This window comes from Oncorhynchus keta, chromosome 34 (genome assembly GCF_023373465.1).
Source record: "Oncorhynchus keta strain PuntledgeMale-10-30-2019 chromosome 34, Oket_V2, whole genome shotgun sequence".
In the NCBI taxonomy this organism is placed as follows: Eukaryota; Metazoa; Chordata; class Actinopteri; order Salmoniformes; family Salmonidae; genus Oncorhynchus; species Oncorhynchus keta.
The window spans coordinates 18369340-18392637 of NC_068454.1; the positions used below are offsets into that span (position 1 = coordinate 18369340).

The 23298-nt window shown below is 42.1% G+C and overlaps 1 protein-coding gene across 4 annotated transcripts; it reads left to right on the forward strand.

Moving 5' to 3' along the window:
- The first annotated feature begins 484 nt into the window (after positions 1-484).
- Positions 485-23033, forward strand: zgc:113337 (uncharacterized protein LOC503741 homolog). Of its 4 annotated transcripts, none has more exons than XM_035763977.2 (8): positions 486-762; positions 1592-1662; positions 1795-1870; positions 4217-4537; positions 5408-5737; positions 13756-14040; positions 14622-14726; positions 20347-23033. In XM_035763977.2, exons 3-8 carry the CDS (start codon positions 1798-1800, stop codon positions 20355-20357), a joined length of 1125 nt encoding a protein of 374 aa, XP_035619870.1. In that variant the 5' UTR covers positions 486-762; positions 1592-1662; positions 1795-1797; the 3' UTR covers positions 20358-23033. The 4 variants fall into 4 exon arrangements, with proteins under 4 accessions (XP_035619876.1, XP_035619870.1, XP_035619871.1 ...); XM_035763978.2 differs by having other exon boundaries at positions 1592-1657; XM_035763983.2 differs by lacking the exon at positions 14622-14726 and having other exon boundaries at positions 485-762.
- The last annotated feature ends 265 nt before the right edge of the window (positions 23034-23298 follow it).

The window sequence follows — 23298 nt, forward strand, 5'->3', positions numbered from 1 at the left end:
GACCATCTTTTCTTGACAAAATGATATCTCGGTATACAACGTAAGTCACCCCTCCTCCAGATGGCACTGTACATGTCGTAAACCAGTCCCATGGCAAAATATGTAGAATGGTAGGATATTTGCTCTAAACCAGCAATATTCATGTTAGGTTCATGGCAAAATGTGTAAAATAGCATGAGGTTAGCTATAAAACGGAAGTATTTTATCTCTGCCCATTTAGAAAAAAAATCTATCCCCCAGAAAACGTTTTAAAAAAGCCCAAATGTATTTACTCTCAAATGAATTAAAGTCTGGTTTCTAAAAATAATTGATCTGAACTGCAACGCCTGCTTAGTTTCACTTCAGTGTGTCTCTGTAGTGATAGAATTGGTCGTACACTCCCAATGTACTTTAAATGCCAACCACTAGAGGGTAGCACTCTCACACCTCACGCTGTTGAAGCGATAGGTGCGCCTTTTTGTCCCCACTGCACACAAGTGCGATAAAAAGAACATGCAATTAATTCGCCCCAAAGCACGACTAGTGTTGGAAACATGACGTTCATACATTTAGAAAATACACATATTTCAGTTGTTGTCCAACATCCTTTCTTATGCACACAATTTGGTCCTGATTTGTAGACTCACAGATGGGCGGTGTTTTATCTGGCGCTGCTCTTTACAACCGTGATAGACAGTCTATGAAATAGATGTAAATACACGGACCATGAAAGTACAGTGATCGGACTAGCTGCCAAAGTAACGCCCGCAAGCTACAACAGAGGTAAGCTTTTAATTATAATTTAAGATCAAGTTTCAGGATAGAAAGTGGCTTGTAGTGCCCAAAGTCGCTCTAATTATTCGGATACTACTTTGGATTTGTATATTCTGCATCATACACCTGTGAAATCTTTGTTTAAATGTTGATCCTTCATTGTAATTTGATCCATAGTTTATACTAGCTGTATTTGGCTGGGGTAAAAGGTATATTGTATTACTAATATGGTCCACTTAAATGTTTATCGGCTAATGATTTCCTTTAATGTTGTGACAACATCAATGTGGTAGCAACAATATATAGCCTATTTGTAGCTAAAGAAGATAGTTTTCAGAGAGATGTGAGATGATTTCGTGCTCCCTTTTACTCTGGTCAAATTGACAAAGCAAAATGGGATTGTGTTCAGGAGCTAGCAGTTTTTTATATTTTTTTTACAATAATTAATTTAAAGATTGTCAGGTGGCTTAATCTTATTCAAGAAATTGAAACACAGCCTTCTGGGTATGACTCAAAATAGCCTTTATTTTCACTGTGGAATCAAGGTTTTTCTTTTAGGTGTGTTAGACCTTATTACGGTCTGCTTGGTCAGAAGTTATCGTTTATCCTCAATGGAGCAAGTGGAGACTCATTCTGCCAGAGAAAGGCAGCTGGCCTGTGTGTAATGGCCAGTCCATTGATGGTAGAATGAAGCCCTTCATTTTGCCTTCACATTTCTAAGGTTAAGTAACTGATCCTATGTTAACAGTTCAGAGGCAGACTTCCACACTGGATTAAGCCATATTCATGGATGTGTGTGTTTGTTTCACCCTCTGTGTGTTCTCCTTATCTTTCATAGGAGACGTGTGTCAAGAGCAGATGTAAGATGAGGCTTGTTTAAATCACTCAAACAGTGTTCAGATCTGTAAGGTAACATCCTTTCAGATGATTGTACAGAAACATGGTTATTAAAATCAATTTTAGTCCGTGGTGGCCTACCCTGGTCCTGGAAAGCTTTGAACTTTGACCCCCGCCCATGAATGTCTACTCTGCCCAATGCAGACTATGATGTGTGAGTCCTCCCTGGTGCGATGCCTGCAGCTGTGTGTGTCCTTACTGATGGTGGTCAGACTGCAGGGTGAGTGGACATAGCACTAGACATATTGACACATTTTTATTTCTATTAGTAAGTTCACCACATTATTGTGGTTATGGAAGTTTCCACCAAACAATATGTTGTGTACAGTGTTACACATATACAGTGTCTTCAGAAAGGATTTCTATCCCTTGGCTTATTCCACACTTTGCTTTGTTACTGCCTGAATGTATTCAAATCAAAGAAATGGCTCACCCATCTACACACAATACCCCATAATGACAAGACGGAAACATGTTTTTAGTCATTTTCTTACATTTATTGAAAATTAAATACAGAAATATCACATTTAGATAAGTACACTACATGACCTAAAGTATGTGGACACTTGCTCATCGAACATCTCATTCTAAAGTCATGGTCAATGATATGGATGGAGTTGGTCTAACCTTTGCTGCTATAACAGCCTCCACTCTTTTAGGAAGGCTTTCCACTAGATGTTGGAACATTGGTGCAGGGACTTGCTTCCATTCAGCCACAAGAGCATTCGTGTGGTTGGGCACTGATGTTGGGCGATTAGGCCTGGCTCGCAGTTGGCGTTCCAATTCATCCCAAAGGTGTTCAATGGGATTGAGGTGTGTGCAGGCCAGTCAAGTTCTTCCACACTAATCTCGACAATCCATTTCTGTATGGACTTTTCTGTGTGCATGGGGGCATTGTCATGCTGAAACAGGAAAGGGCCTTCCCCAAACTGTTGCCACGAAGTTGGAAGCACAGAATTGTCTAGAATGTCTTTGTATGCTGTACCGTTAAGATTTCCTTTCACTGCAACTAAGGGGCCTAGCCCAAACCATGAAAAACAGCCCCAGATCATTATGGATTCAGGCAGGCAGCGTTCTCCTGGCATCCGCCAAAACACAGAGTCGTCCGTCGGGATGCCAGATGGTGAAGTGTGATTCGTCACTCCAGAGAACACATTTCCACTGCTCCACAGTCCAATGGAGGCGAGCTTTACACCACTCCAGCCGACGCTTGACATTGCTCGTGGTGATCTTAGGCTTGTGTGCGGCTACTCGGAAATAGAAACCCATTTCATGAAGCTCCCGATGAACAGTTATTGTGCTGACTTTGCTTCCAGAGGCAGTTTGGAACTCGGTAGTGAGTGTTGCAACCAGGACAGACAATTTTTACGGGCTGTGCGCTTCAGCACTCTGCGGTCCTGTTCTGTGAGCTTGTGTGGCCTACCACTTCGCGGCTGAGCCGTTTTTGCACCTAGACATTTCCATTTGACAATAACAGCACGTATGGTTGACCGGGGCAGCTCAAGCAGGGCAGAAAATTGACAATATGACTTGTTGGAATTTGGCATCCTATGATGGTGCCACGTTGAAAGTCATTGAGCTCTTCAGTAAGGCCAATCTACTGCCAATGTTTGTCTATGGAGATTGCTTTGCTGTGTGCTCGACCTGTCAGTAACGGGTGTGGCTGAAATAGTGGAAAGCAGACTGAACCAGGTTTTCATCTAGGAAAATCCCTGTGCAAAACTTCCTAGTCCTTGCATATGAAAAGAAAATATGGAGAGTGGAACTCAGTAATGTGTTGTATTGGATTTGTCTGAAACATAACACTTTCTGTTCAGAACAAAAAGTGAATTGCTTTGCCACATTTCTTTTAATATTAATTTAGTGCCGTGTTGCAAACATGATGCATGTTTTGGAATATTTGAAGTCTGTACAGGCTTCCATTTTTCGTTCTGTCAATAAGATTAGTATTGTGGATTAACTACAATGTTGTTGATCCATTCAAGGTTTTCTCCTTATCACAGCCATAAGCCTCATGGTGAAATCCCTGTGCGGTCTTCTTCCCCTCTGGGCAACTGAGTTAGTAAGGATGCCTGTATCTTTGTAATGACTGGGTCTATTGATACACCAGCCAAAGTGTAATTGATAAATTCACCATCCTCAAACGGATATTGAATGTCTGTTTTTTTTATACCCATCTACCAATAGCTGCCCTTCTTTGTGAGGCATTGGAAAACCTCTCTGGTCTTTGTGGTTGAATCTGTGTTTGAAATTCATTTCTCGACTGAGGGGCCTTAATGTATGTATGTATGTGTGGGGTAAAGAGATGAGGTAGTCATTCAAAAATCATGTTGAACACTATTATTACTCACAGAGTGAGTCCATGCAACTTTTTGTGAGACTTTTACTCCTGAACTTATTTAGGCTTTCCAAAACAAATGGGTTCCATACTTATTGACATATTACATTCAGGCTGTAACACATCAACATGTGGAATAATTCATGGGCAGATCAGTCAAACAACAAGTGTATGAGTTGTTTGACTGATCTGTGATCCCTGTTGTCCCCTCCCCTATCCATGTCCCAGGCAAGGTAACAGCCCCTGAGCGCATGGAGGCCCCAGTGGAGCTCCCCTTCACTCTGTCCTGCATGGTGTCTAAGGGGCGTGGGGACAGCCTGAAACAGGTGCGCTGGCTGGATGTCCAGAACAAGACTCTGTTGACCTACGAGCCCAGCCAGAAGGACAGCGTGAGCGGCCAGCAGCATGTAGAGCTTGCACCCTCCCCCAAGGACACCTCAGCCATCACCATCCGCAGGGTGGGCTTCAGAGACGAGGGCTGCTACACCTGCATCTTTGACCTTTACCCCTCAGGATCGCAGGAGGGACGCACCTGCCTCACCGTCACATGTGAATAGAGGAGAATGTTCAGATTTCCTCTTTGTCATTGCTGTGTTACTCTGTGATTGTAGTCTGAGTGTCACAGCTGAGTACATGGGCATGTCCCAATCATTGTTTTGTACTTCTTTCTTTCCTGCCCTCCTTCACTCCCTCCTTGACAATCTTTGATCTTAGGGGAGTTAATCCCTCAACAGAGGGATGGAGGAAGGGGGCAGAGGTTTTCTGTATTCAGATACAGTGTCTGGAGGCGTTAAGGGGACAAACAACAGGAAGAGAGAGAGAGGATTAGAAAGAAAGGGCTGGACATAGGGTGTTTCTGGTCAGCAGCATGGGCACTCACATAACATTTAAAAGTAGCCTGTTGTTGATTCTGAACTCAATTTATACTCCATTTTCTGCCCATCCTTTGTTTGGTGCCTTTCTTTGTTCTCAGTGGACTCGGTGGTTCCTTGCTACCTGTCTGCAGACTGATTCAGGAAAGGAGATACCTAGTCAGTTGCACAACCGAATGCATTTAACTGAAATGTGTCTTCTGCATTTAACCCAAACCCTCTGAATCAGGTATTCACTCCTCTTTTGATAAACCTCTATACTATAGGGATGTACTCTGATGGATGTAGAGAGATGTCATGACTCCCATCCCCATGTGCTGTTGTCATATGTTCCTATATGTAGCATAGAAGCCGTGGGAGCAGACCCATGTATTTCTGACAGATCCTGTGCGGTCACAGACTGTGAGGAGGGGAGGGCTGAGGAGGGGAGGCTCATACTGCTAATCAGAAACTGCTGTTGCAGACAGAATGGTAGACGCACAGATAGCATAGTACGTGTGTGTGTGTCTATCTGTTTGTGTGAACATGTTGTTTTCCTCTCCTCCAGCCCGTGTGACTGCAGAGGGTAACAAGACAGCGGTGAGTGGTAAGGCGGTAGTCCTGTCTTGCTCCTATGGCCTGCCAGAGAAGGTACAGCAGGTGCTGTGGAGACACACAGCAGAGCAGGGGGACTCCAGCGGAGTAGCCTCCTATGCCAAGCGCAGCGACCCCATGATCGAGCCGCCCTACCAGGAGAGGGCCTGGCTGACCCCCTCCCTCTCCCACAGCCAGCTGTCCATCAGACCAGTCAGCATCCAGGATGAGGGCTGCTACACCTGCGAGTACCACACCTACCCAGAGCGAACCAAGAGTGCTACCGTCTGCCTCATTGTCTTTGGTAGGAAAGGTTACTCTACATACACCTTCTTCACTGTCGTTGCCAGGGTTAAGCTAATTATCCTCCTCACTGTCTAATAGCATCTACAGTAATGATAGTAACTTATAGTAATGATGATTAAATATATTGCCAGCATACCCACCTTCAGGTGCTTGCGCTTTACACTGTATTGAATGGGTTTACTGTCGAGTGATAGGTAGTGCATGATGTTTGAATCCCCAGCATGATAGTTAACATGATACAGACCTGACTGTGCTGAACAAACCAGACTGGTGAATGCTCTCTTTCACTCCATAGAGGAGAGTTATCACTCCTCTGTTATAGTAATATACAGTGCAGACCCTAAAGTGAGAAATAATACTGCTGTTGTGATTGGCTGATGGTGGTTGATATGTTGTCAAATATTAGGTTAGAGCACTGGGAGTTGTTTTGGGCGGTTGCTTCTGCATAGTTTCACCTAAGGAAGGGAGGGAGATTATTTGACAAAGTGTGTGTGTGCACGAGTGCGTGCTCTGACCTCTGTGTCCTCTGACAGCGTTGACAGTCTTAAATGACGGAAACTGTAGTAGTAACAGTGAAAGAGGCAGTTTAACAACATGCCGCTACTTCTATTTGATGACCACTGCTGCTACAGTATTCTGCAGCCCAGAGGTTCTCCCTGAACAGATGTGTTCGATGTAAACTGGGACCTGAAGGCAGCTCCAAAGGGATTGAGGTGGAAAGGAGTGTATCAAATACTGAGCTGTTCTTGACATGTTTGTGGCTGAAAATTAGGTCCATCTGTTGCTGGTAAGGGCTCTTCAGGGAAGAAGTACAGGTACACACACACACACACACACACACACACACACACACACACACACACACACACACACACACACACACACACACACACACACACACACACACACACACACACACACACACACACACACACACACACACACACACACATACTAGTTCCAAATCAGTGTTCGTTCATCATTCTTTTTCTGGCTGTTTGAAGTTGTAGTAAGTGGTGTTTGTGTGATTAAGTTTAACACAAACCCAGGCTGGTGGTGTGTCCATAGAAATAAGAATGAATGGAACGGACTTGGAAGCTCTAACCCTGGCAATTGACTGGTACACTGGTACACACAGGCCTGGTATTGTGATGCAATAATTTCCACGTTATTTTGAAATGTTATACCAACTGATGCTGGATTGCCATGGTAATGTAGAATGTTCATTAAAATGATGCTAACTGATGTGGCTCATGCAATGGAATGTATTTTTCATAATGTCAGTTGAATTGACTCAACAAATCACAGCAAAGATTGAAGGGTACACTTCCTGATTTTACTTCCTGGCATGGGTACTGGCATCCCTCTCTGCAGATGACTTCGTCAACCATTTTGAAAAGAAGGTCGACGACATCCGATCCTCGTTTGCTAAGTCAAACGACACCGCTGGTTCTGCTCACACTGCCCTACCCGGTGCTCTGACCTCTTTCTCCCCTCTCTCTCCAGATGAAATCTTGCGTCTTGTGACGGCCGGCCGCCCAACAACCTGCCCGCTCGACCCTATCCCCTCCTCTCTTCTCCAGACCATTTCCGGAGACCTTCTCCCTTACCTCACCTCGCTCATCAACTCATCCCTGACTGCTGGCTACGTCCCTTCCGTCTTCAAGAGAGCGAGAGTTGCACCCCTTCTGAAAAAACCTACACTCGATCCCTCCGATGTCAACAACTACAGACCAGTATCTCTTCTTTCTTTTCTCTCCAAAACTCTTGAACGTGCCGTCCTTGGCCAGCTCTCCCGCTATCTCTCTCAGAATGACCTTCTTGATCCAAATCAGTCAGGTTTCAAGACTAGTCATTCAACTGAGACTGCTCTTCTCTGTATCACGGAGGCGCTCCGCACTGCTAAAGCTAACTCTCTCTCCTCTGCTCTCATCCTTCTAGACCTATCGGCTGCCTTCGATACTGTGAACCATCAGATCCTCCTCTCCACCCTCTCCGAGTTGGGCATCTCCGGCGCGGCCCACGCTTGGATTGCGTCCTACCTGACAGGTCGCTCCTACCAGGTGGCGTGGCGAGAATCTGTCTCCTCACCACGCGCTCTCACCACTGGTGTCCCCCAGGGCTCTGTTCTAGGCCCTCTCCTATTCTCGCTATACACCAAGTCACTTGGCTCTGTCATAACCTCACATGGTCTCTCCTATCATTGCTATGCAGACGACACACAATTAATCTTCTCCTTTCCCCCTTCTGATGACCAGGTGGCGAATTGCATCTCTGCATGTCTGGCAGACATATCAGTGTGGATGACGGATCACCACCTCAAGCTGAACCTCGGCAAGACGGAGCTGCTCTTCCTCCCGGGGAAGGACTGCCCGTTCCATGATCTCGCCATCACGGTTGACAACTCCATTGTGTCCTCCTCCCAGAGCGCTAAGAACCTTGGCGTGATCCTGGACAACACCCTGTCGTTCTCAACTAACATCAAGGCGGTGGCCCGTTCCTGTAGGTTCATGCTCTACAACATCCGCAGAGTACGACCCTGCCTCACACAGGAAGCGGCGCAGGTCCTAATCCAGGCACTTGTCATCTCCCGTCTGGATTACTGCAACTCGCTGTTGGCTGGGCTCCCTGCCTGTGCCATTAAACCCCTAAAACTCATCCAGAACGCCGCAGCCCGTCTGGTGTTCAACCTTCCCAAGTTCTCTCACGTCACCCTGCTCCTCCGCTCTCTCCACTGGCTTCCAGTTGAAGCTCGCATCCGCTACAAGACCATGGTGCTTGCCTACGGAGCTGTGAGGGGAACGGCACCTCAGTACCTCCAGGCTCTGATCAGGCCCTACACCCAAACAAGGGCACTGCGTTCATCCACCTCTGGCCTGCTCGCCTCCCTACCACTGAGGAAGTACAGTTCCCGCTCAGCCCAGTCAAAACTGTTCGCTGCTCTGGCTCCCCAATGGTGAAACAAACTCCCTCACGACGCCAGGACAGCGGAGTCAATCACCACCTTCCGAAGACACCTGAAACCCCACCTCTTTAAGGAATACCTAGGATAGGATAAAGTAATCCTTCTCACCCCCCTTAAAAGATTTAGATGCACTATTGTAAAGTGGCTGTTCCACTGGATGTCATAAGGTGAATGCACCAATTTGTAAGTCGCTCTGGATAAGAGCGTCTGCTAAATGACTTAAATGTAAATGTAAATGTAATGGGTACACTCAAAATGGCTGCCAGTCCACCCATTATGCCATCATTGACTTGAATGGAGACACCCTTTCTATTCATTTTATTTCTATGGCTGTGTCTCACTGAGGTAACACTGACAGAGAGTTTACATTAGCACTGAAGAATGGATCTATTAAAGGGAGAGAGGGGGGAGTAAAGTGTGACACCCAAAGTCATGACTGTATTACTGTTTCAGGCAGACAGTGCTCCCTACTGTCTCATCAACCCTCCCTCTCTCTCCCTTTTCCCCGTTCTCTCCTTCTTGCTCTCCCTCTCTCTGTCTTTTCCCTGTCAGCCCAGTCAAACAGCAAGGCATTTGTCTCAAATTGAACTTCCAGCGATTCAAACAGAAAAACCTGTGCCATATCCCTCAATTTAATTATTTCAATTCAATTTCAATTCAAGGGCTTTATTGGCATGGGAAACATATGTTAACATAGCCAAAGCAAGTGAACTAGATAATCAACAAAAGTGAAATAAAGAATAAAATGAACAGTAAACATTACACTCACAGAAGTTCCAAAATAATAAAGACATTTCAAATGTCATATCATGTCTATATACAGTGCTGCAATGATCGACAAAAGGGAAAATAAATAAACATAAAGTTGGGTTGTATTTACAATGGTGTTTGTTCTTCACTGGTTGCCCTTTTCTTGTGGCAACAGGTCACACATCTTGTTGCTGTGATGGCACACTGTGGAATTTCATCCAGTAGATATGGGAGTTTATCAAAATTGTTAGTTTTTTTATTTTAATTCTTTGGGGATGTGTGTAATCTGAGGGAAATATGTGTCTCTAATATGGTCATACATTTGGCAGGAAGTTAGGAAGTACAGCTCAGTTTCCACTTCATTTTGTGAGCAGTGTGCACATAGCCTGTCTTCTCTTGAGAGCCAGGTCTGCCTATGGCGGCCTCTCTCAATAGCAAGGCTATGCTCACTGAGTCTGTACATACGGTAGTCAAAGTTTGGGTCAGTCACAGTGGTCAGTTATTCTGCCACTGTGTACTCTCTGTTTAGGGCCAAATGGCATTCTAATTTTAAATTATTTATAATTTTACTTTCAATTCTTAAGTATATTTTAGCAATTACATTTACTTTTGATATTTAAGTATATTTAAAACAAAATACTTTTAGACTTTTACTGTGTGACTTCCACTTTTACTTGAGTAATTTTCTATTAAGGTATCTTTACTTTTACTCAAGTAGGGAAAGGGGGATACCTTTCAACTGAAATGTGTCTTCTGCATTTAACCCAACCCCTCTAAATCAGAGAGGTGCGTGGGGCTGCCATAATCGACATCCACGCCTTGCTCAGGGACAGAACAACAGATTTGAACCTTGTCAGCACGGGATTTGATCCAGTAACCAAACCACTAGGCTACCTGTCACCAAGTATGACAATTGGGTACTTTTCCCACCGATTAAACTGCTATCATTACCATCACCCCTACTGCCCGTACCACTACTATTTGGAAAAGTAATCACAACAATAATAATAATAATAATAACATAGCCTGAGTGTCTCTCAGGCTATTTAAAAAAAAATAATAATAACCTTTATTTAACCAGGCAAGTCAGTTAAGAACACATTCTTATTTTCAATGACTGCCTGGAAACAGTGGGTTAACTTCCTGTTCAGGGGCAGAACGACAGATTTTGTCAGGACTAGGAACCTTCCGGTTCCTAGTCCAACGCTCTAACCACTAGGCTACGCTGCCGCCCCTATGGGAGGCAAATACATATTTGGCTGCAATAGGAGCCGTTACTCATTCACCCATGAGTATCTTTTGTTTTTCCTCTGAGATTAATAATAATAATTTAGATTCATAATTAATAAATTACAATTTGGAATAAATGTAGTAATCTCTGTGAACAATGAATCTGATGGTGAGGAATATTTATCAGAGTAAAGGAGAAAGTGCATCTCTGTTTCTACCTCCCTTGTCGTGGAGAGACCACATACACGCTCTTCTTTGGGAAGCCATGTCTTTTTACGTCTGCTGGTTTCTATTGCCAATTGGTGGTCACTCAGCCTGTACTTGGTAAGGATCTGTCTCTGCTTCGTATCTCTGACAGAGTAGAGAAAATCAGCCAATTCATATTGGTTGGTTCATGATTTCATTTATTTGAATTCTTTCTTTTGAAGCAGTGCTGGTGTCAGCTTGGTTGGTGAAGTCCAACACCAGCTGACTGAGAGGGCTTGTTTCTGTGCTCAGCTCTTGGGTTTGAAGTGCTTTAAATTGGAGACTTGAATTTGGACTTGAATTTAGGTGTAGCCAAAATGTGAATAATATTTTTTGTACTTTCATTGCCACTGGAAAACGGCCCAATTCTGCCCGACATGAATTATCCAACATAATTCTGCATGTAGGGTTTCAATTGGATGTTTGTCCCACATTTTAAATTCAGTGGCCCCAAATCTCACTTCCATAAAGAGCTATTGGTAAGATTACACTGTCAAATTTTAATTGGGTAGTTGATTTTGAATAATTTCATTTTAATTGCATGCAATGCTCTGAGGGCTTTTCTTTGAGTGAATTCACTGCCATATTACTGCCAAGTTTCCAGATGCAGATATGGTCAGACCAAGGTATGAGTAATTGTGAGTGTTCAATTATGGTGTTGTTCAAGGTGAATTTATTTTTGTGTTTCTGACATCTGGCTTTTTTTCTGGAAAATCATAATTTTAGTTTTTTTATTTACTGCCAGGGCCCAATTATGGCAATATTGCTCTAGAATGTTAAGGTTCTGTTGAAGACCTTCTTTGGTTGGTAATAGAAGAACCAAATCATCAGCATATAGCAGGTACTTTGGGCTGCAGAATGGTCCAACATGTCTGCTAATTCATTTATATAAATGATGAAAAGGTTTGCACTCACACTGCAGCCTTGTCTCACACCTCGACGTTGTGAAAATAATGATGTTCTTTGGTTTTAGATTTTTATTGCACACTTGTTTTCTGTGTACATACATTTTATGAAGCAATTAACCTTAACACCAAGTCCACTTTGGAGAATTTTGAAGAATAGCCGTTCGTGCCAAATAGAATCAAATGCTTTTTTAGTCAATAAAGGGGGAAATATACTTGATTTCTTTCTCTGTACTGTATGACATCACAGTGCTATGTCAGTAGATAGCAGTCTTGGTACATATCACAGTGTTATGTCAGTAGATAGCAGTCTTGGTACATATCACAGTGTTATGTCAGTAGATAGCAGTCTTGGTACATATCACAGTGTTATGTCAGTAGATAGCAGTCTTGGTACATATCACAGTGCTATTGCAGTAGATAGCAGTCTCTTTACATATCACAGTGCTATGTCAGTATATAGCAGTCTTGGTAAATATCACAGTGCTATGTTAGTAGATAGCAGCCTTGGTACATATCACAGTGCTATGTTAGTAGATAGCAGTCTTGGTACATATCACAGTGCTATTGCAGTAGATAGCAGTCTTGGTACATATCACAGTGCTATGTCAGTAGATAGCACTGTGATATGTACCAAGACTGCTATCTACTGACATAACACTGTGATATGTACCAAGACTGCTATCTACTAACATAGCACTGTGATATTTACCAAGACTGCTATATACTGACATAGCACTGTGATATGTAAAGAGACTGCTATCTACTGCAATAGCACTGTGATATGTACCAAGACTGCTATCTACTGACATAACACTGTGATATGTACCAATACTGCTATCTACTGACATAGCACTGTGATATGTACCAAGACTGCTATCTACTGACATAGCACTGTGATATGTACCAAGAGTGCTATGTCAGTAGATAGCAGTCTTGGTACATATCACAGTGTTATGTCAGTAGATAGCAGTCTTGGTACATATCACAGTGCTGTGTCAGTAGATAGCAGTCTTGGTACATATCACAGTGCTATTGCAGTAGATAGCAGTCATGGTACATATCACAGTGCTGTGTCAGTAGATAGCAGCCTTGGTACATATCACAGTGCTATTGCAGTAGATAGCAGTCATGGTACATATCACAGTGCTATTGCAGTAGATAGCAGTCTTGGTACATATCACAGTGCTATTATAGTAGATAGCAGTCTTGGTACATATCACAGTGCAATGTTCTGTTGTCTGAATTCCTCCTGGGGTTGCTCCACCTCTACCACAGATCTACTCCAGATTGGTGGTTCAGTTGAAACGCCTGTTAAGACACTCTACTGCAGCTGTGCTATCAGGGCCAAATATCTGTGGCCAGCCAGATCAGTTCTCGCCAACACAAATGTTCTAAATTCCAATGAAAAACATTCCTACTGCAGCTCTGAGAACAGACAATTGAAAACAGAGATGATTTGTTGCATATGGATCTCAAGTACAGTATGCACATAGTCACAAGATTCCTACAGTTGTTAGTTTTTTCACATATTGATTTTATCTGTGACATCCATTCTCTGTCCAAATAACTTGATTTTCTCTTGTGATCCATGTCATCAATTTTTTTTACCTTTATTTAATTCGGCAAGTCAGTTAAGAACAAATTCTTATATACAATGAAAGCCTACTCTGGCCAAACCCTAACCCGGACGCTGTGCGCCGCCCTATGGGACTCCCAATCACGGCCTGTTGTGATACAGCCTGGAATCAAACCAGGGTCTGTAGTGACGCCTCTAGCACTGAGATGCAGTGCCTTAGACCGCTGCACCACTTGTGAGTCACTAAGCAGGACCAAGTCATAGTTAAGTCAACCCACCTGAAAACACACTGATTCACTAAACCCAACATTGATCTTTGATTATCTCTGTGTCTTCCCCAGTACTGCCGAAACCCCAGGTGAGCTACAAGAGCACATCTCCAGGGGTGATCGAGGCCAACTGTACAGCCGTGTCACGGCCCCCGGTGGAGATAGTGTGGAACGTGGAGAGGGACAACCGAACTATGGGTCCCCCTGTGACATCACAGCTCCAGCAGGGGGATGGGACCACCCTGGTCATCAGCACCCTCACTGTCCAATCAGGGCTGCTGAAGGACGTGTCCGTCAAATGCCTGGTCCACCATAAAGGTCTGGAGTCACCCATCGCTGTGTCTATGAACACCAAGAGTGAGTGAGACAAACACGAATGTGCACGCACACACAGACATATACACACGCACACACATTGGGAGGAGACAGTGCTATGTTATCTTGGCTCAGAGCTAACATTTTTCTTTAAGTAGCCAGACCAAACCAGGACAAAGCCAAGAATACTGATCCTTGAGTGATGGATAAACATTAATGACTGACCTAAACACAGTGTTTAAGATTTGAGATTTGTTTTTGTTGAAGTCATTGCCAAGTAGGGTTAATGAGTGTTCATTCCCAAATGGTCAAATCAGATATGTACATAATGAAATCCAAACTTAATCTGAACCAATCAACATGTACTTTTAAAAAGTTAGAATTGTTTCTAGATGATTATCTTTCTCTCTCTCTCTCACTCTCTCTCACTCTCAATCTCTCTCAATCTCTCTCTTTCCCTCTCTCTTACTGTCTCTCTCTTACTCTCTTTCTCTTTCACTCTGTCTCTCTAAATCTATATCTTATTCTCCCTCTCACTGTCTCTTTCTCCGTGTTTCTCTTAATCTCTCACTTTTTCTATTTTTCTCTGTCTGTCTCTGCTCTCCCTCTCTCTCTCTCTCTAGTTGGGACAGCTCTGACCATCTTAATCTCTGTGACCACTGTAGCTGCTCTGCTAGTCATATGTCTCTGCTTCTGTCTCTGGAAGTGTTTCCTGCGCAAAGAAGATGGTGAGTGTGTGTGTGTGTGTGTGTGTGTGTATCAGTCTCGTCTCTCTCTCTCTAGGAAGTCATCCTTCACTCTCTCCCTCCATAGATCTCAAAGAAGGTGTCCACTGACCTCATTGACCTCGTTGACTATTTTGTAGCTCTCAGGCTAATGGTTGTCACCACCATGATTCCCTACAGCTGGGATGGGGGGTTTTCTCCAGGAATCATTCAGTGTATGTTTCTCTGTTTGTCATGGGAATTGTGTAACTACAGTGTGTTTATGCTGTGTGTGTCTCTTGTGTGAGTGCCATATTGTTCCTGTTCCCTTCAGTTCCCTGGTATGTTCTGGCATGTGTTTTCCTGACTACCTCACCACCTTGACATTAATTTCTGAGGAAGTTGGTCATGGATGACCTGGTTGCTACTGTTTGGATGAGAGGTTTATGGCGCCACAGTGTGTGTGTGTGTGTGTGTGTGCGTGTGCGTGTGCGTGTGCGTGTGCGTGTGCGTGTGCGTGTGCGTGTGTGTGTGTGTGTGTGTGTGTGTGTGTGTGTGTGTGTGTGTGTGTGTGTGTGTGTGTGTGTGTGTGTGTGTGTGTGTGTGTGTGTGTGTGTGTGTGTGTGTGTGTGTGTGTGTGTGTGTAAACACCCTCACAGTAGACTTGTGATGGAAGAAACTGAGGTCATTCTGAGGTCATTATCACTTTCATTAGTTGAGTGTTTGAGCACGTACAGTAGCCATGAAAACACCCTGGAATATAATGGTGTGTTTGAGAAAGAGATGTGGAATTATGCATCCTTTGAAAATATCAAACCTGTGGTTGGCATTTGCTAAATTTAACCAGATACCTTTAGGGGCCAAGGTATATTCTTGCCTGAATCTTAGAATTCACAGCCGTGACTTGTGTATGAGTGGGGGGAATCGATCACATGAAAATAGAGCTCTCTGTCCTTGTATCTATCCATCTCTATGCTGACAGCTGTCTCCAGTCACTACAGAGGAATTACAAACATAAAACTTTGCAGCTGGCCAGATGGAGCTGTTTTTAGTTGCTATAGTAGATCTGGTGGTTCTCAGAATGGTATAGGGAACCAATACAAGACGCTACCACCCCAACTTCACATGGGGGGAATTGACAGTCAGCTTGCCTATTACCTGCACTCAACCTGCACTTTGCCTGTTGCCCTAACTTTGGCCTCTTTCTCTATGGACTATGGGGTCATTTAATCTTAGTGATAGCCCCCTTTTTTTCAATTTTCGCCTAAAATGACATACCAAAATCTAACTGCCTGTAGCTCAGGCCCTGAAGCACGGATATGCATATTCTTGGTACAATTTGAAAGGAAACGTTTTGAAGTTCGTGGAAATGTGAATTGAATGTAAAAGAATATAACACAATAGCTCTTGTAGAAGAAAATACAAAGAATAAAACAATAGTTATTTTTCTACCACCATCTTTGAAATGCAAGAGAAAGGTCCCAGTTCTAGCCATCACTCTGGTTGTAATTCCGATGGTGTCCATATGATGGAAGCAGTGTATATGCAAAGTTTCAGACCGATAACTTGAAGCATGAGTGAACTACATGGCATTTAGTATGAAGTCACCCAGGTACATTTGGGCAAATCGTGAAGGAGACATTTACATTCATATTAAATTTTTCTGCAAGAATATCGTCAAATCTGTATACTTGGACTTTGATTTATATTTTCCAGTAATAGTAGCCATATTATAAGTTCAACATTTACAAAACAACCAGTTTTCATAACTTCATAACTCTGAATATTCTTATAATTTTTGTCCAAAACGAAAAGGCATGCTGTCACAAAAGGTTAGCACCTACATTTTGCGACAGACAGAGGGTTTTCAGATACTCCCGTAAAGCCCAGCTCATTGGCAATATAGCTATCTTTGTTTGACCCCGATTGGTACAGTCGATCAAATGAAGATCGGCCACGTCATCGGCTTGCCATGAAGGTGTCGCTTTCTGAACAAATTTGGTGTCCTATAGGATATACTACACCCCTAATGATATAGTGAAGTCTGGTTACATTCTAGGATCTCTGATGAATACATACGAATGGGATTTGCCTGGTTGAAACAAAGTTTAGGGTTAGATTTTCACCGATTCCTTTCTTTGCAAATTGAACGAGTGGAAATACAAAATAGATCGTGCATGCTTTTTGGACCTTTTTAGGATATGAAAAATTATTTTATCTAACAAAACAACACTTCATGTTATCTCTGGGACCCTTTGGATGATAAATCAGAGCAAGATTTCAGAACGTAAGCACACATTTCACCTTCAGAGGTGAATTTATCAAACTTATCAAAGCTCTCCTCAAACAATAGCATGGCATTTTTTCACAGTAATAGCTACTGTGAATTGGACAGTTCAGTTATTTTACCAAGAATTTAAGCTTTCAGACGATATAAGACCCTTATATGTACCGACATGTGTTGTTTCTCTAAAATCTGCGATGGTGACAAAAGGTTCTGCAAGATTTACAGCTGTCCCGTTGATGGGACGTCGATCCTTAATTAAAAGAACCTCTGTGTCATCGCTGGTTTCAGCATTGCTAGTGCTCTGTGGAGAATGGAGATGTTATACATAAAGGATAGTAAGGGATACAACAAAGAGTGTGCCCAAACTAGGGCTGTGGCGGTCATGACATTTTGTCAGCATGTGATTGTCAAGCAAATAACTGTCGGTCTCACGGTAATTGACCGTTAATTAACATAAACACGTTCAGCATCTCCTGGCTTCCACACACTGATGCAGACTGTTGAAACATCTACATTTTAAAAAGTAATATAGTCTAAACCATCACAGTAAATACATTATTTATTTTAGACAGGTCTAAAGAAACATGATATGAAGAAAATGTAGCCTATTTCAGAAGAACAGAATAGCATATTCTGAGTTGTTATTATTATTAGCAGGTAGCCTAGTGGTTAGAGTTGGGCCAGTAACCGAAAGGTTGCTAGATTGAATCTCTGAGCTGACAAGGTAAAAATCTGTCGTTCTGCCCCCGAACAAGGACGTTAACCCACTGTTCCTAGGCCGTCATAGTAAATAAGAATTTGTTATTTTATTTATTTAACCTTTGTTTAACTAGGCAAGTCAGTTAAGAATAAATTCTAAATTACAATGATGGCCTAGGAACAGTGGGTGTCACATCCTGACCATAGAGAGCCTTTTTATTCTCTATTTTGGTTAGGTCGGGGTGTGACTAGGGTGGGTAATCTAGGTTGTTAATTTCTATGACGGCCTGGTATGGTTCCCAGTCAGAGGCAGCTGTTTTTTGTTGTCTCTGATTGGGGATCATATTTAGGCAGCCATTTCCCCACTGTGTTTTGTGGGATCTTGTTTATGTGTAGTTAGTTGCCTGTGAGCACTTCATTGACTTCACGTTTCGTTCGTTCTTTATTGCTTTTGTGCGTTTCATTCAATAAACATGTGGAACCCATATCACGCTGCGCTTTGGTCCGAATGTTATTACGACGGTCGTGACAGTGGGTTAACTGGCTTGTTCAGGGGCATAACGACAGATATTTACCTTGTTAGCTTGTTATTGACCCAACGCTCTAACCACTAGGCTACCTGCCGCCACTTCTTAACTGACAGTTAAATGAAGGTTAAAATATATGTACTTTTTAAATGTTACGCCCTGATCTGGCTATGCCATATGGCTGTAGGCTACACAGTTAATTTAGCAGACAAGATCTGCTTTGAATTCCATGGCATTATTTTAGATTATTTTATAGTATAAAGAATTCAATTGAACATAGCTGAATAAAATAGAAAGGATCATTTCTCCAAATGATTTGAAGGAGTGCACACATGCGGCTATTCTGTGTTGAGCGGTTAACAAAGCACATCCTCCTATATGCTTCATTTAGAGTTATTTATTTAACTTTAGTTATGATACAGACGTAAGGCTATATATTTTGATGTTATCAATTTTAAGGCTGAATGATGCAATTAATGATGATTTGAAAAAAGCATGAAACGCCTGAGCTCTGCTCGGTTTCTTGCACAGGCTGCACACACTTCATCAGTCTCTCATTCACAATTTGACAAGCACTTGATCATATTCTCACCCATCAGACTATTCTTAATTTAATCTGGTCTTTATATATAGAATTATTATTTGATTGTTATAATTTTGTTTGTACTTTTTACCTGTTTTTCTCCCCAATTTCGTGATATCCAATTGGTAGTTACAGTCTTGTCCCATCACTGCAACTCCCGTATGGACTTGGGAGAGGTGAAGGTCGAGAGCCATTTGTCCTCCGAAACACAACCCTGCCAAGCCGCACTGCTTCTTGACACACTGCACAGTGTAACCCGGTAGCCAGACGCCAGACCAATGTGTCGGAGAAAACACTGTAAAATTGGCAACCGAAGTCACCTTGCAGGCGCCCGGCCCGCCGCAAGGAGTCGCTAGAGAGTGATGGGACAAGAAAATCCCAGCCAGCCAAATCCTCTCCTAACCGCCTCATGGGTCTCCCAGTCACTGCCAGCTGTGACACAGCCTGGGATTGAACCCGGGGCTGTAATGACACCTCAAGCACTGCAGTGCCTTAGGCCGCTGCGTCACTTGGAAGGCCAGTGGGTTAGGGTTAGTTTTTTTTATTTTGAGTGGCCCACAAAACAAACTTCATCCGTAACCTGCACTCGAATAGTGAAGTTACGTGCTGTTATGGTTTCAAGCATAGGCAGCATGTCCATAAGGCTAGGGGAAGCTAAGATTTTCCTCAAGTAAACTGAATTAAATTGCCAAAATGATATATCCTAATTAACATACTCCTGTCTATACAGAAATAAATACAATAATTCTAAATAGACTACTAAAGCATGATCTGACCACAGAGGATTTTTACCTTCTTTTTTAAAAACAAGTTGTGGATCATTTTTTATTGTATTGCCTACAGTCTGAAGGAAAGGAAGCACGTGCAATTTGGGCAGATTGTTCTTGAGTTGCCACTGTCTGTCAAAAGTAGAGAGGCCAAGCGAGGCATGTCGCAATATTTTTTTAAAACATTGCAGGAAAACATTTTTAGAAAGGAAAGGGTTGATGCTGTAAAGAGAAGACAAGGAAAATACTCACCTGTCTTTTAGTTATCAAAAAGGTGACTTTTGTCAATATATTAGGCTCTATTTACTCTCAGATTAAAAAATGCTAATTAGCATCAAAGTAGACATCATTCAAAACTACAAATCCGTGCAAGCTCCTGCACATCATCTCCAGCTGACACCTTTGCTAACGGGTATTGTGTCAATTTAAAACTTGCACAAGACAGTTCACAGAATTGTCAATTTAAAGAAATGTACCTAATTTATGAATTACTACTTTTAACTCATTTTCGATACTTAATCCAGAGATACCTACCTTTGCCTCAATTTGGCATTCTCGTCCAGATCAAAATGGCGTTTGTATTTCTTTATGATAGCCACACTTGCAGCTAAATATCATTTCATTTTGGGGGGTAAATACAGGGAAATATATTTCTAAAAGTCACCTTGTCCTAAAGAGATTTACACAGTTATCAAAACTTCATGCCAGGGTGTATTCTCTCTCTGTCTGTTTCTTTTTCTCTCTCTTTCACTCTCTCTCTCTCTCTCGTTCCTCTGCACAGACGGAGTCTGAAAGGAGGAAGTGATATTCAGCCAATCAGAGACTTTTCCTCAACATTCTGCTGCACCTTCAGAAGTGAAGCAAGGCCCACCTCAAGAAGAGGACACACAATACAATCCATCATGACCAACATTACAGGGTCACTGAGAATCTGAATCCATCCACTCAAAACACCAATTGTTTAGTCACAATGGCTTATACTCACCAGTTTCAAGAGTTTCATAGTAGGAGTGCTGATATGCGATCAGATTTCCCTTTCAGATCATAATAAATAAGATTACATGGACAGTCACATACCTGACCCTAGGTCAGCACTCCTACTCTGAGACTCTTTGAATACAGCCCAGAATAATCACAACACATCCTAACAGATCTGAACCTAACCTTGTCCTCTGATAACCCCAAACACCATCGATATATATCATGAGGTGGGATGCTGACTAATTATTTTATTCTTGTAACTGCCTTGGATTCTTTGTGCTATTGTAAAGTATGTTCCCGAGATGAAAGGGACTATGTCTGTGGGAAAACCATGAAAACTCTGAATGAGAAGTGAAAATACCTTAGTCTACCAGGTTATTACAGTATTCAGTGGCCCTCACGTCTTGTGATACACTAAATGCAGAAGAGCTGAGTAGTTATTGTATGGAATTTACAATATTTAAAGTCCCACTTTAGACCACTGTAATGCAGCTTCTGTGGAGGACCTACCCTTTTGAACCCCCCAGAATTTTCATTCTATTCTCAGTGTTTCATGGAACAGCCTGCTTTGCCAAGTTATTTGCCAATTAAGTGTACATAATGTGTAGGCGACTGACAGTATTTAGCTAAGCGTGATTTCTTTCTGGAACCTCCTACAGATGTAGGATCTTAATTTGATCACCATGTGGAGGGAGAGTTTTACCTGCAGGAGAACTTTCCTGCACTGTAGTGTAGTTGAAGTGTAAAAAGGCTTCTAAAGTTTGTCATTTCCACTTTGAAATTTCAGACTTGATTTTCCCTTGTGAAAAATTGGTAACTTTATTTGAAACCCAGTGTCATAACAAGTTAGAACGCCATCATAACCATGTCATAATATGTCATAACAACTGACATAATTTGTCAAAACCTGTCATAATATTCTCATAACACTGTCATGACCCATATATTTACACATGTTGTGACAAACAGTATATTGCGTTATTTTGTGGGTGGTTATGACAAATGTGTTTTTTCTTTCGTTTAAAAGTTTGTTTCTTAAATACTTTGTGGATGTTGTAATGAATTCTTTACAGGTATAGATATTTCAAATAACTTCACCACCCTGTGTCACTTTACTTGGACTAAGAAAATAGACTTTATGACACTGTCAAGAAGCATTATGGTAATCAGAATCATATAAGCCAGATAGGCCTATCAGGTACCTGCCCTAATGTCAGTCATCAGTCTAAAAGAGGGTGTCTTGTCCTGCTCCTGAAACATGCTCCTGCATTCATCCCAGTCATCAGCAACAGAGCATTGGGGTAGGTGCATGTCTGACACCAATTACAATAATCATTTAACATGGTCAATAAATACAAAACTCTATAACATAAACATAGTGTTGACATGAAGTGTTTGCCCTCGTGTGGTAGGTTGTGTGGGTTTTAACACTCTTATGTAGGTGTCATAACCAGCCATATAATAATGCAATATATGTCAACAGGTCTACATATATGTATCGTGACAGTGATATGACCATATTATAACAGGTTATGACAAGTTATTTCAACTGTTATGACATATTAGGACATGATTATGACCGCGTCAAGTAAAGTGCTACTGAAAAATAGATCGTCTCCTACAAAAATGTTATATCCCACCTAATAATTCACATTTTCTGTTGCTGCAGGATTATTTTCCTGCTGTATCAAACTGGCTCAATTTAAAATCCTACATCTGTTGCATGCTGGCAATGATAAAGCTTTCTGTAAGGGTTCAACCGCAGGTCTCAGACATAGACCACTTACCACTTACTCAGAACTCTAGCAGAGTTGGCTAGAGGGTGGTGGAATATATACTCAGATAAAAAAATATTTTATACACTTATACCATTAATGCCATTTTTATCATGGGGAGAGGGTGAATAACTGTAGTTATGAGTTGTTTGTGAGTGTGTGTTTTCAGATTCCATGGTCAGATGGTTTAATGTGATTCCTAGTAGAAGACGTGTATGAATATGTGCAATGGCTTCCCTTTTGAATCACTGCCACCAAGGAGTGGCCAGGCCATCAGTATTATCAGGTCTCTGCAGATTTAAGCTTCATGAAATGCTGAACCGATTTACTTAATCTGTATTGGCATCAGATAGCAGTCAAGGTTAATTGCCTTTTTAGGAGAAAACTGTCATGGTTTGCTATCATAATGCATCTTCTGTGGTACTTCTCTAATTGTGTCATCATACACGTCACTTTACTTAGAGGTTTTTCCCAGTATGTACATTGACTGCTGTAGTATGTGATGTAAGCATTGAATATGTGTGTGGGGGGCTCTTACCAGATAACATGTGTTTCATAATGTGCCTTCTCCCAGAGTCACTTCACATGCTGAAGAAGCAACTAACCACATCAAAGGTCAACACAGCCCCTGTATGAAGGAAGATGCTGTCACTTGAAAATGTACTGTGTGATGAAGATGTGATGAAATGTAAAATAAAAACATTTAGAAAAAGGTCTGGTGTATTACTGGTTACAAAATAATTTATACTTAATACTGAACATTGAAAGTTGACTAAACAAAACTGAGGTTTTTGAGTTTGTATCCCAGGAATGGAATTCTGGGGCCAGTCTCTGTACACCTGGATTGACTAAAGAGAGAGGGGGGAAAGGTGGAATTATTCTCCTCTTGGCTGTTTGTCCATATCTGGCTTCCATATGCACTTTGTTCCAAGTCTGTTTTATCCTGAGCCGTGGTGTTTGATAGGGGTACCGAGCTT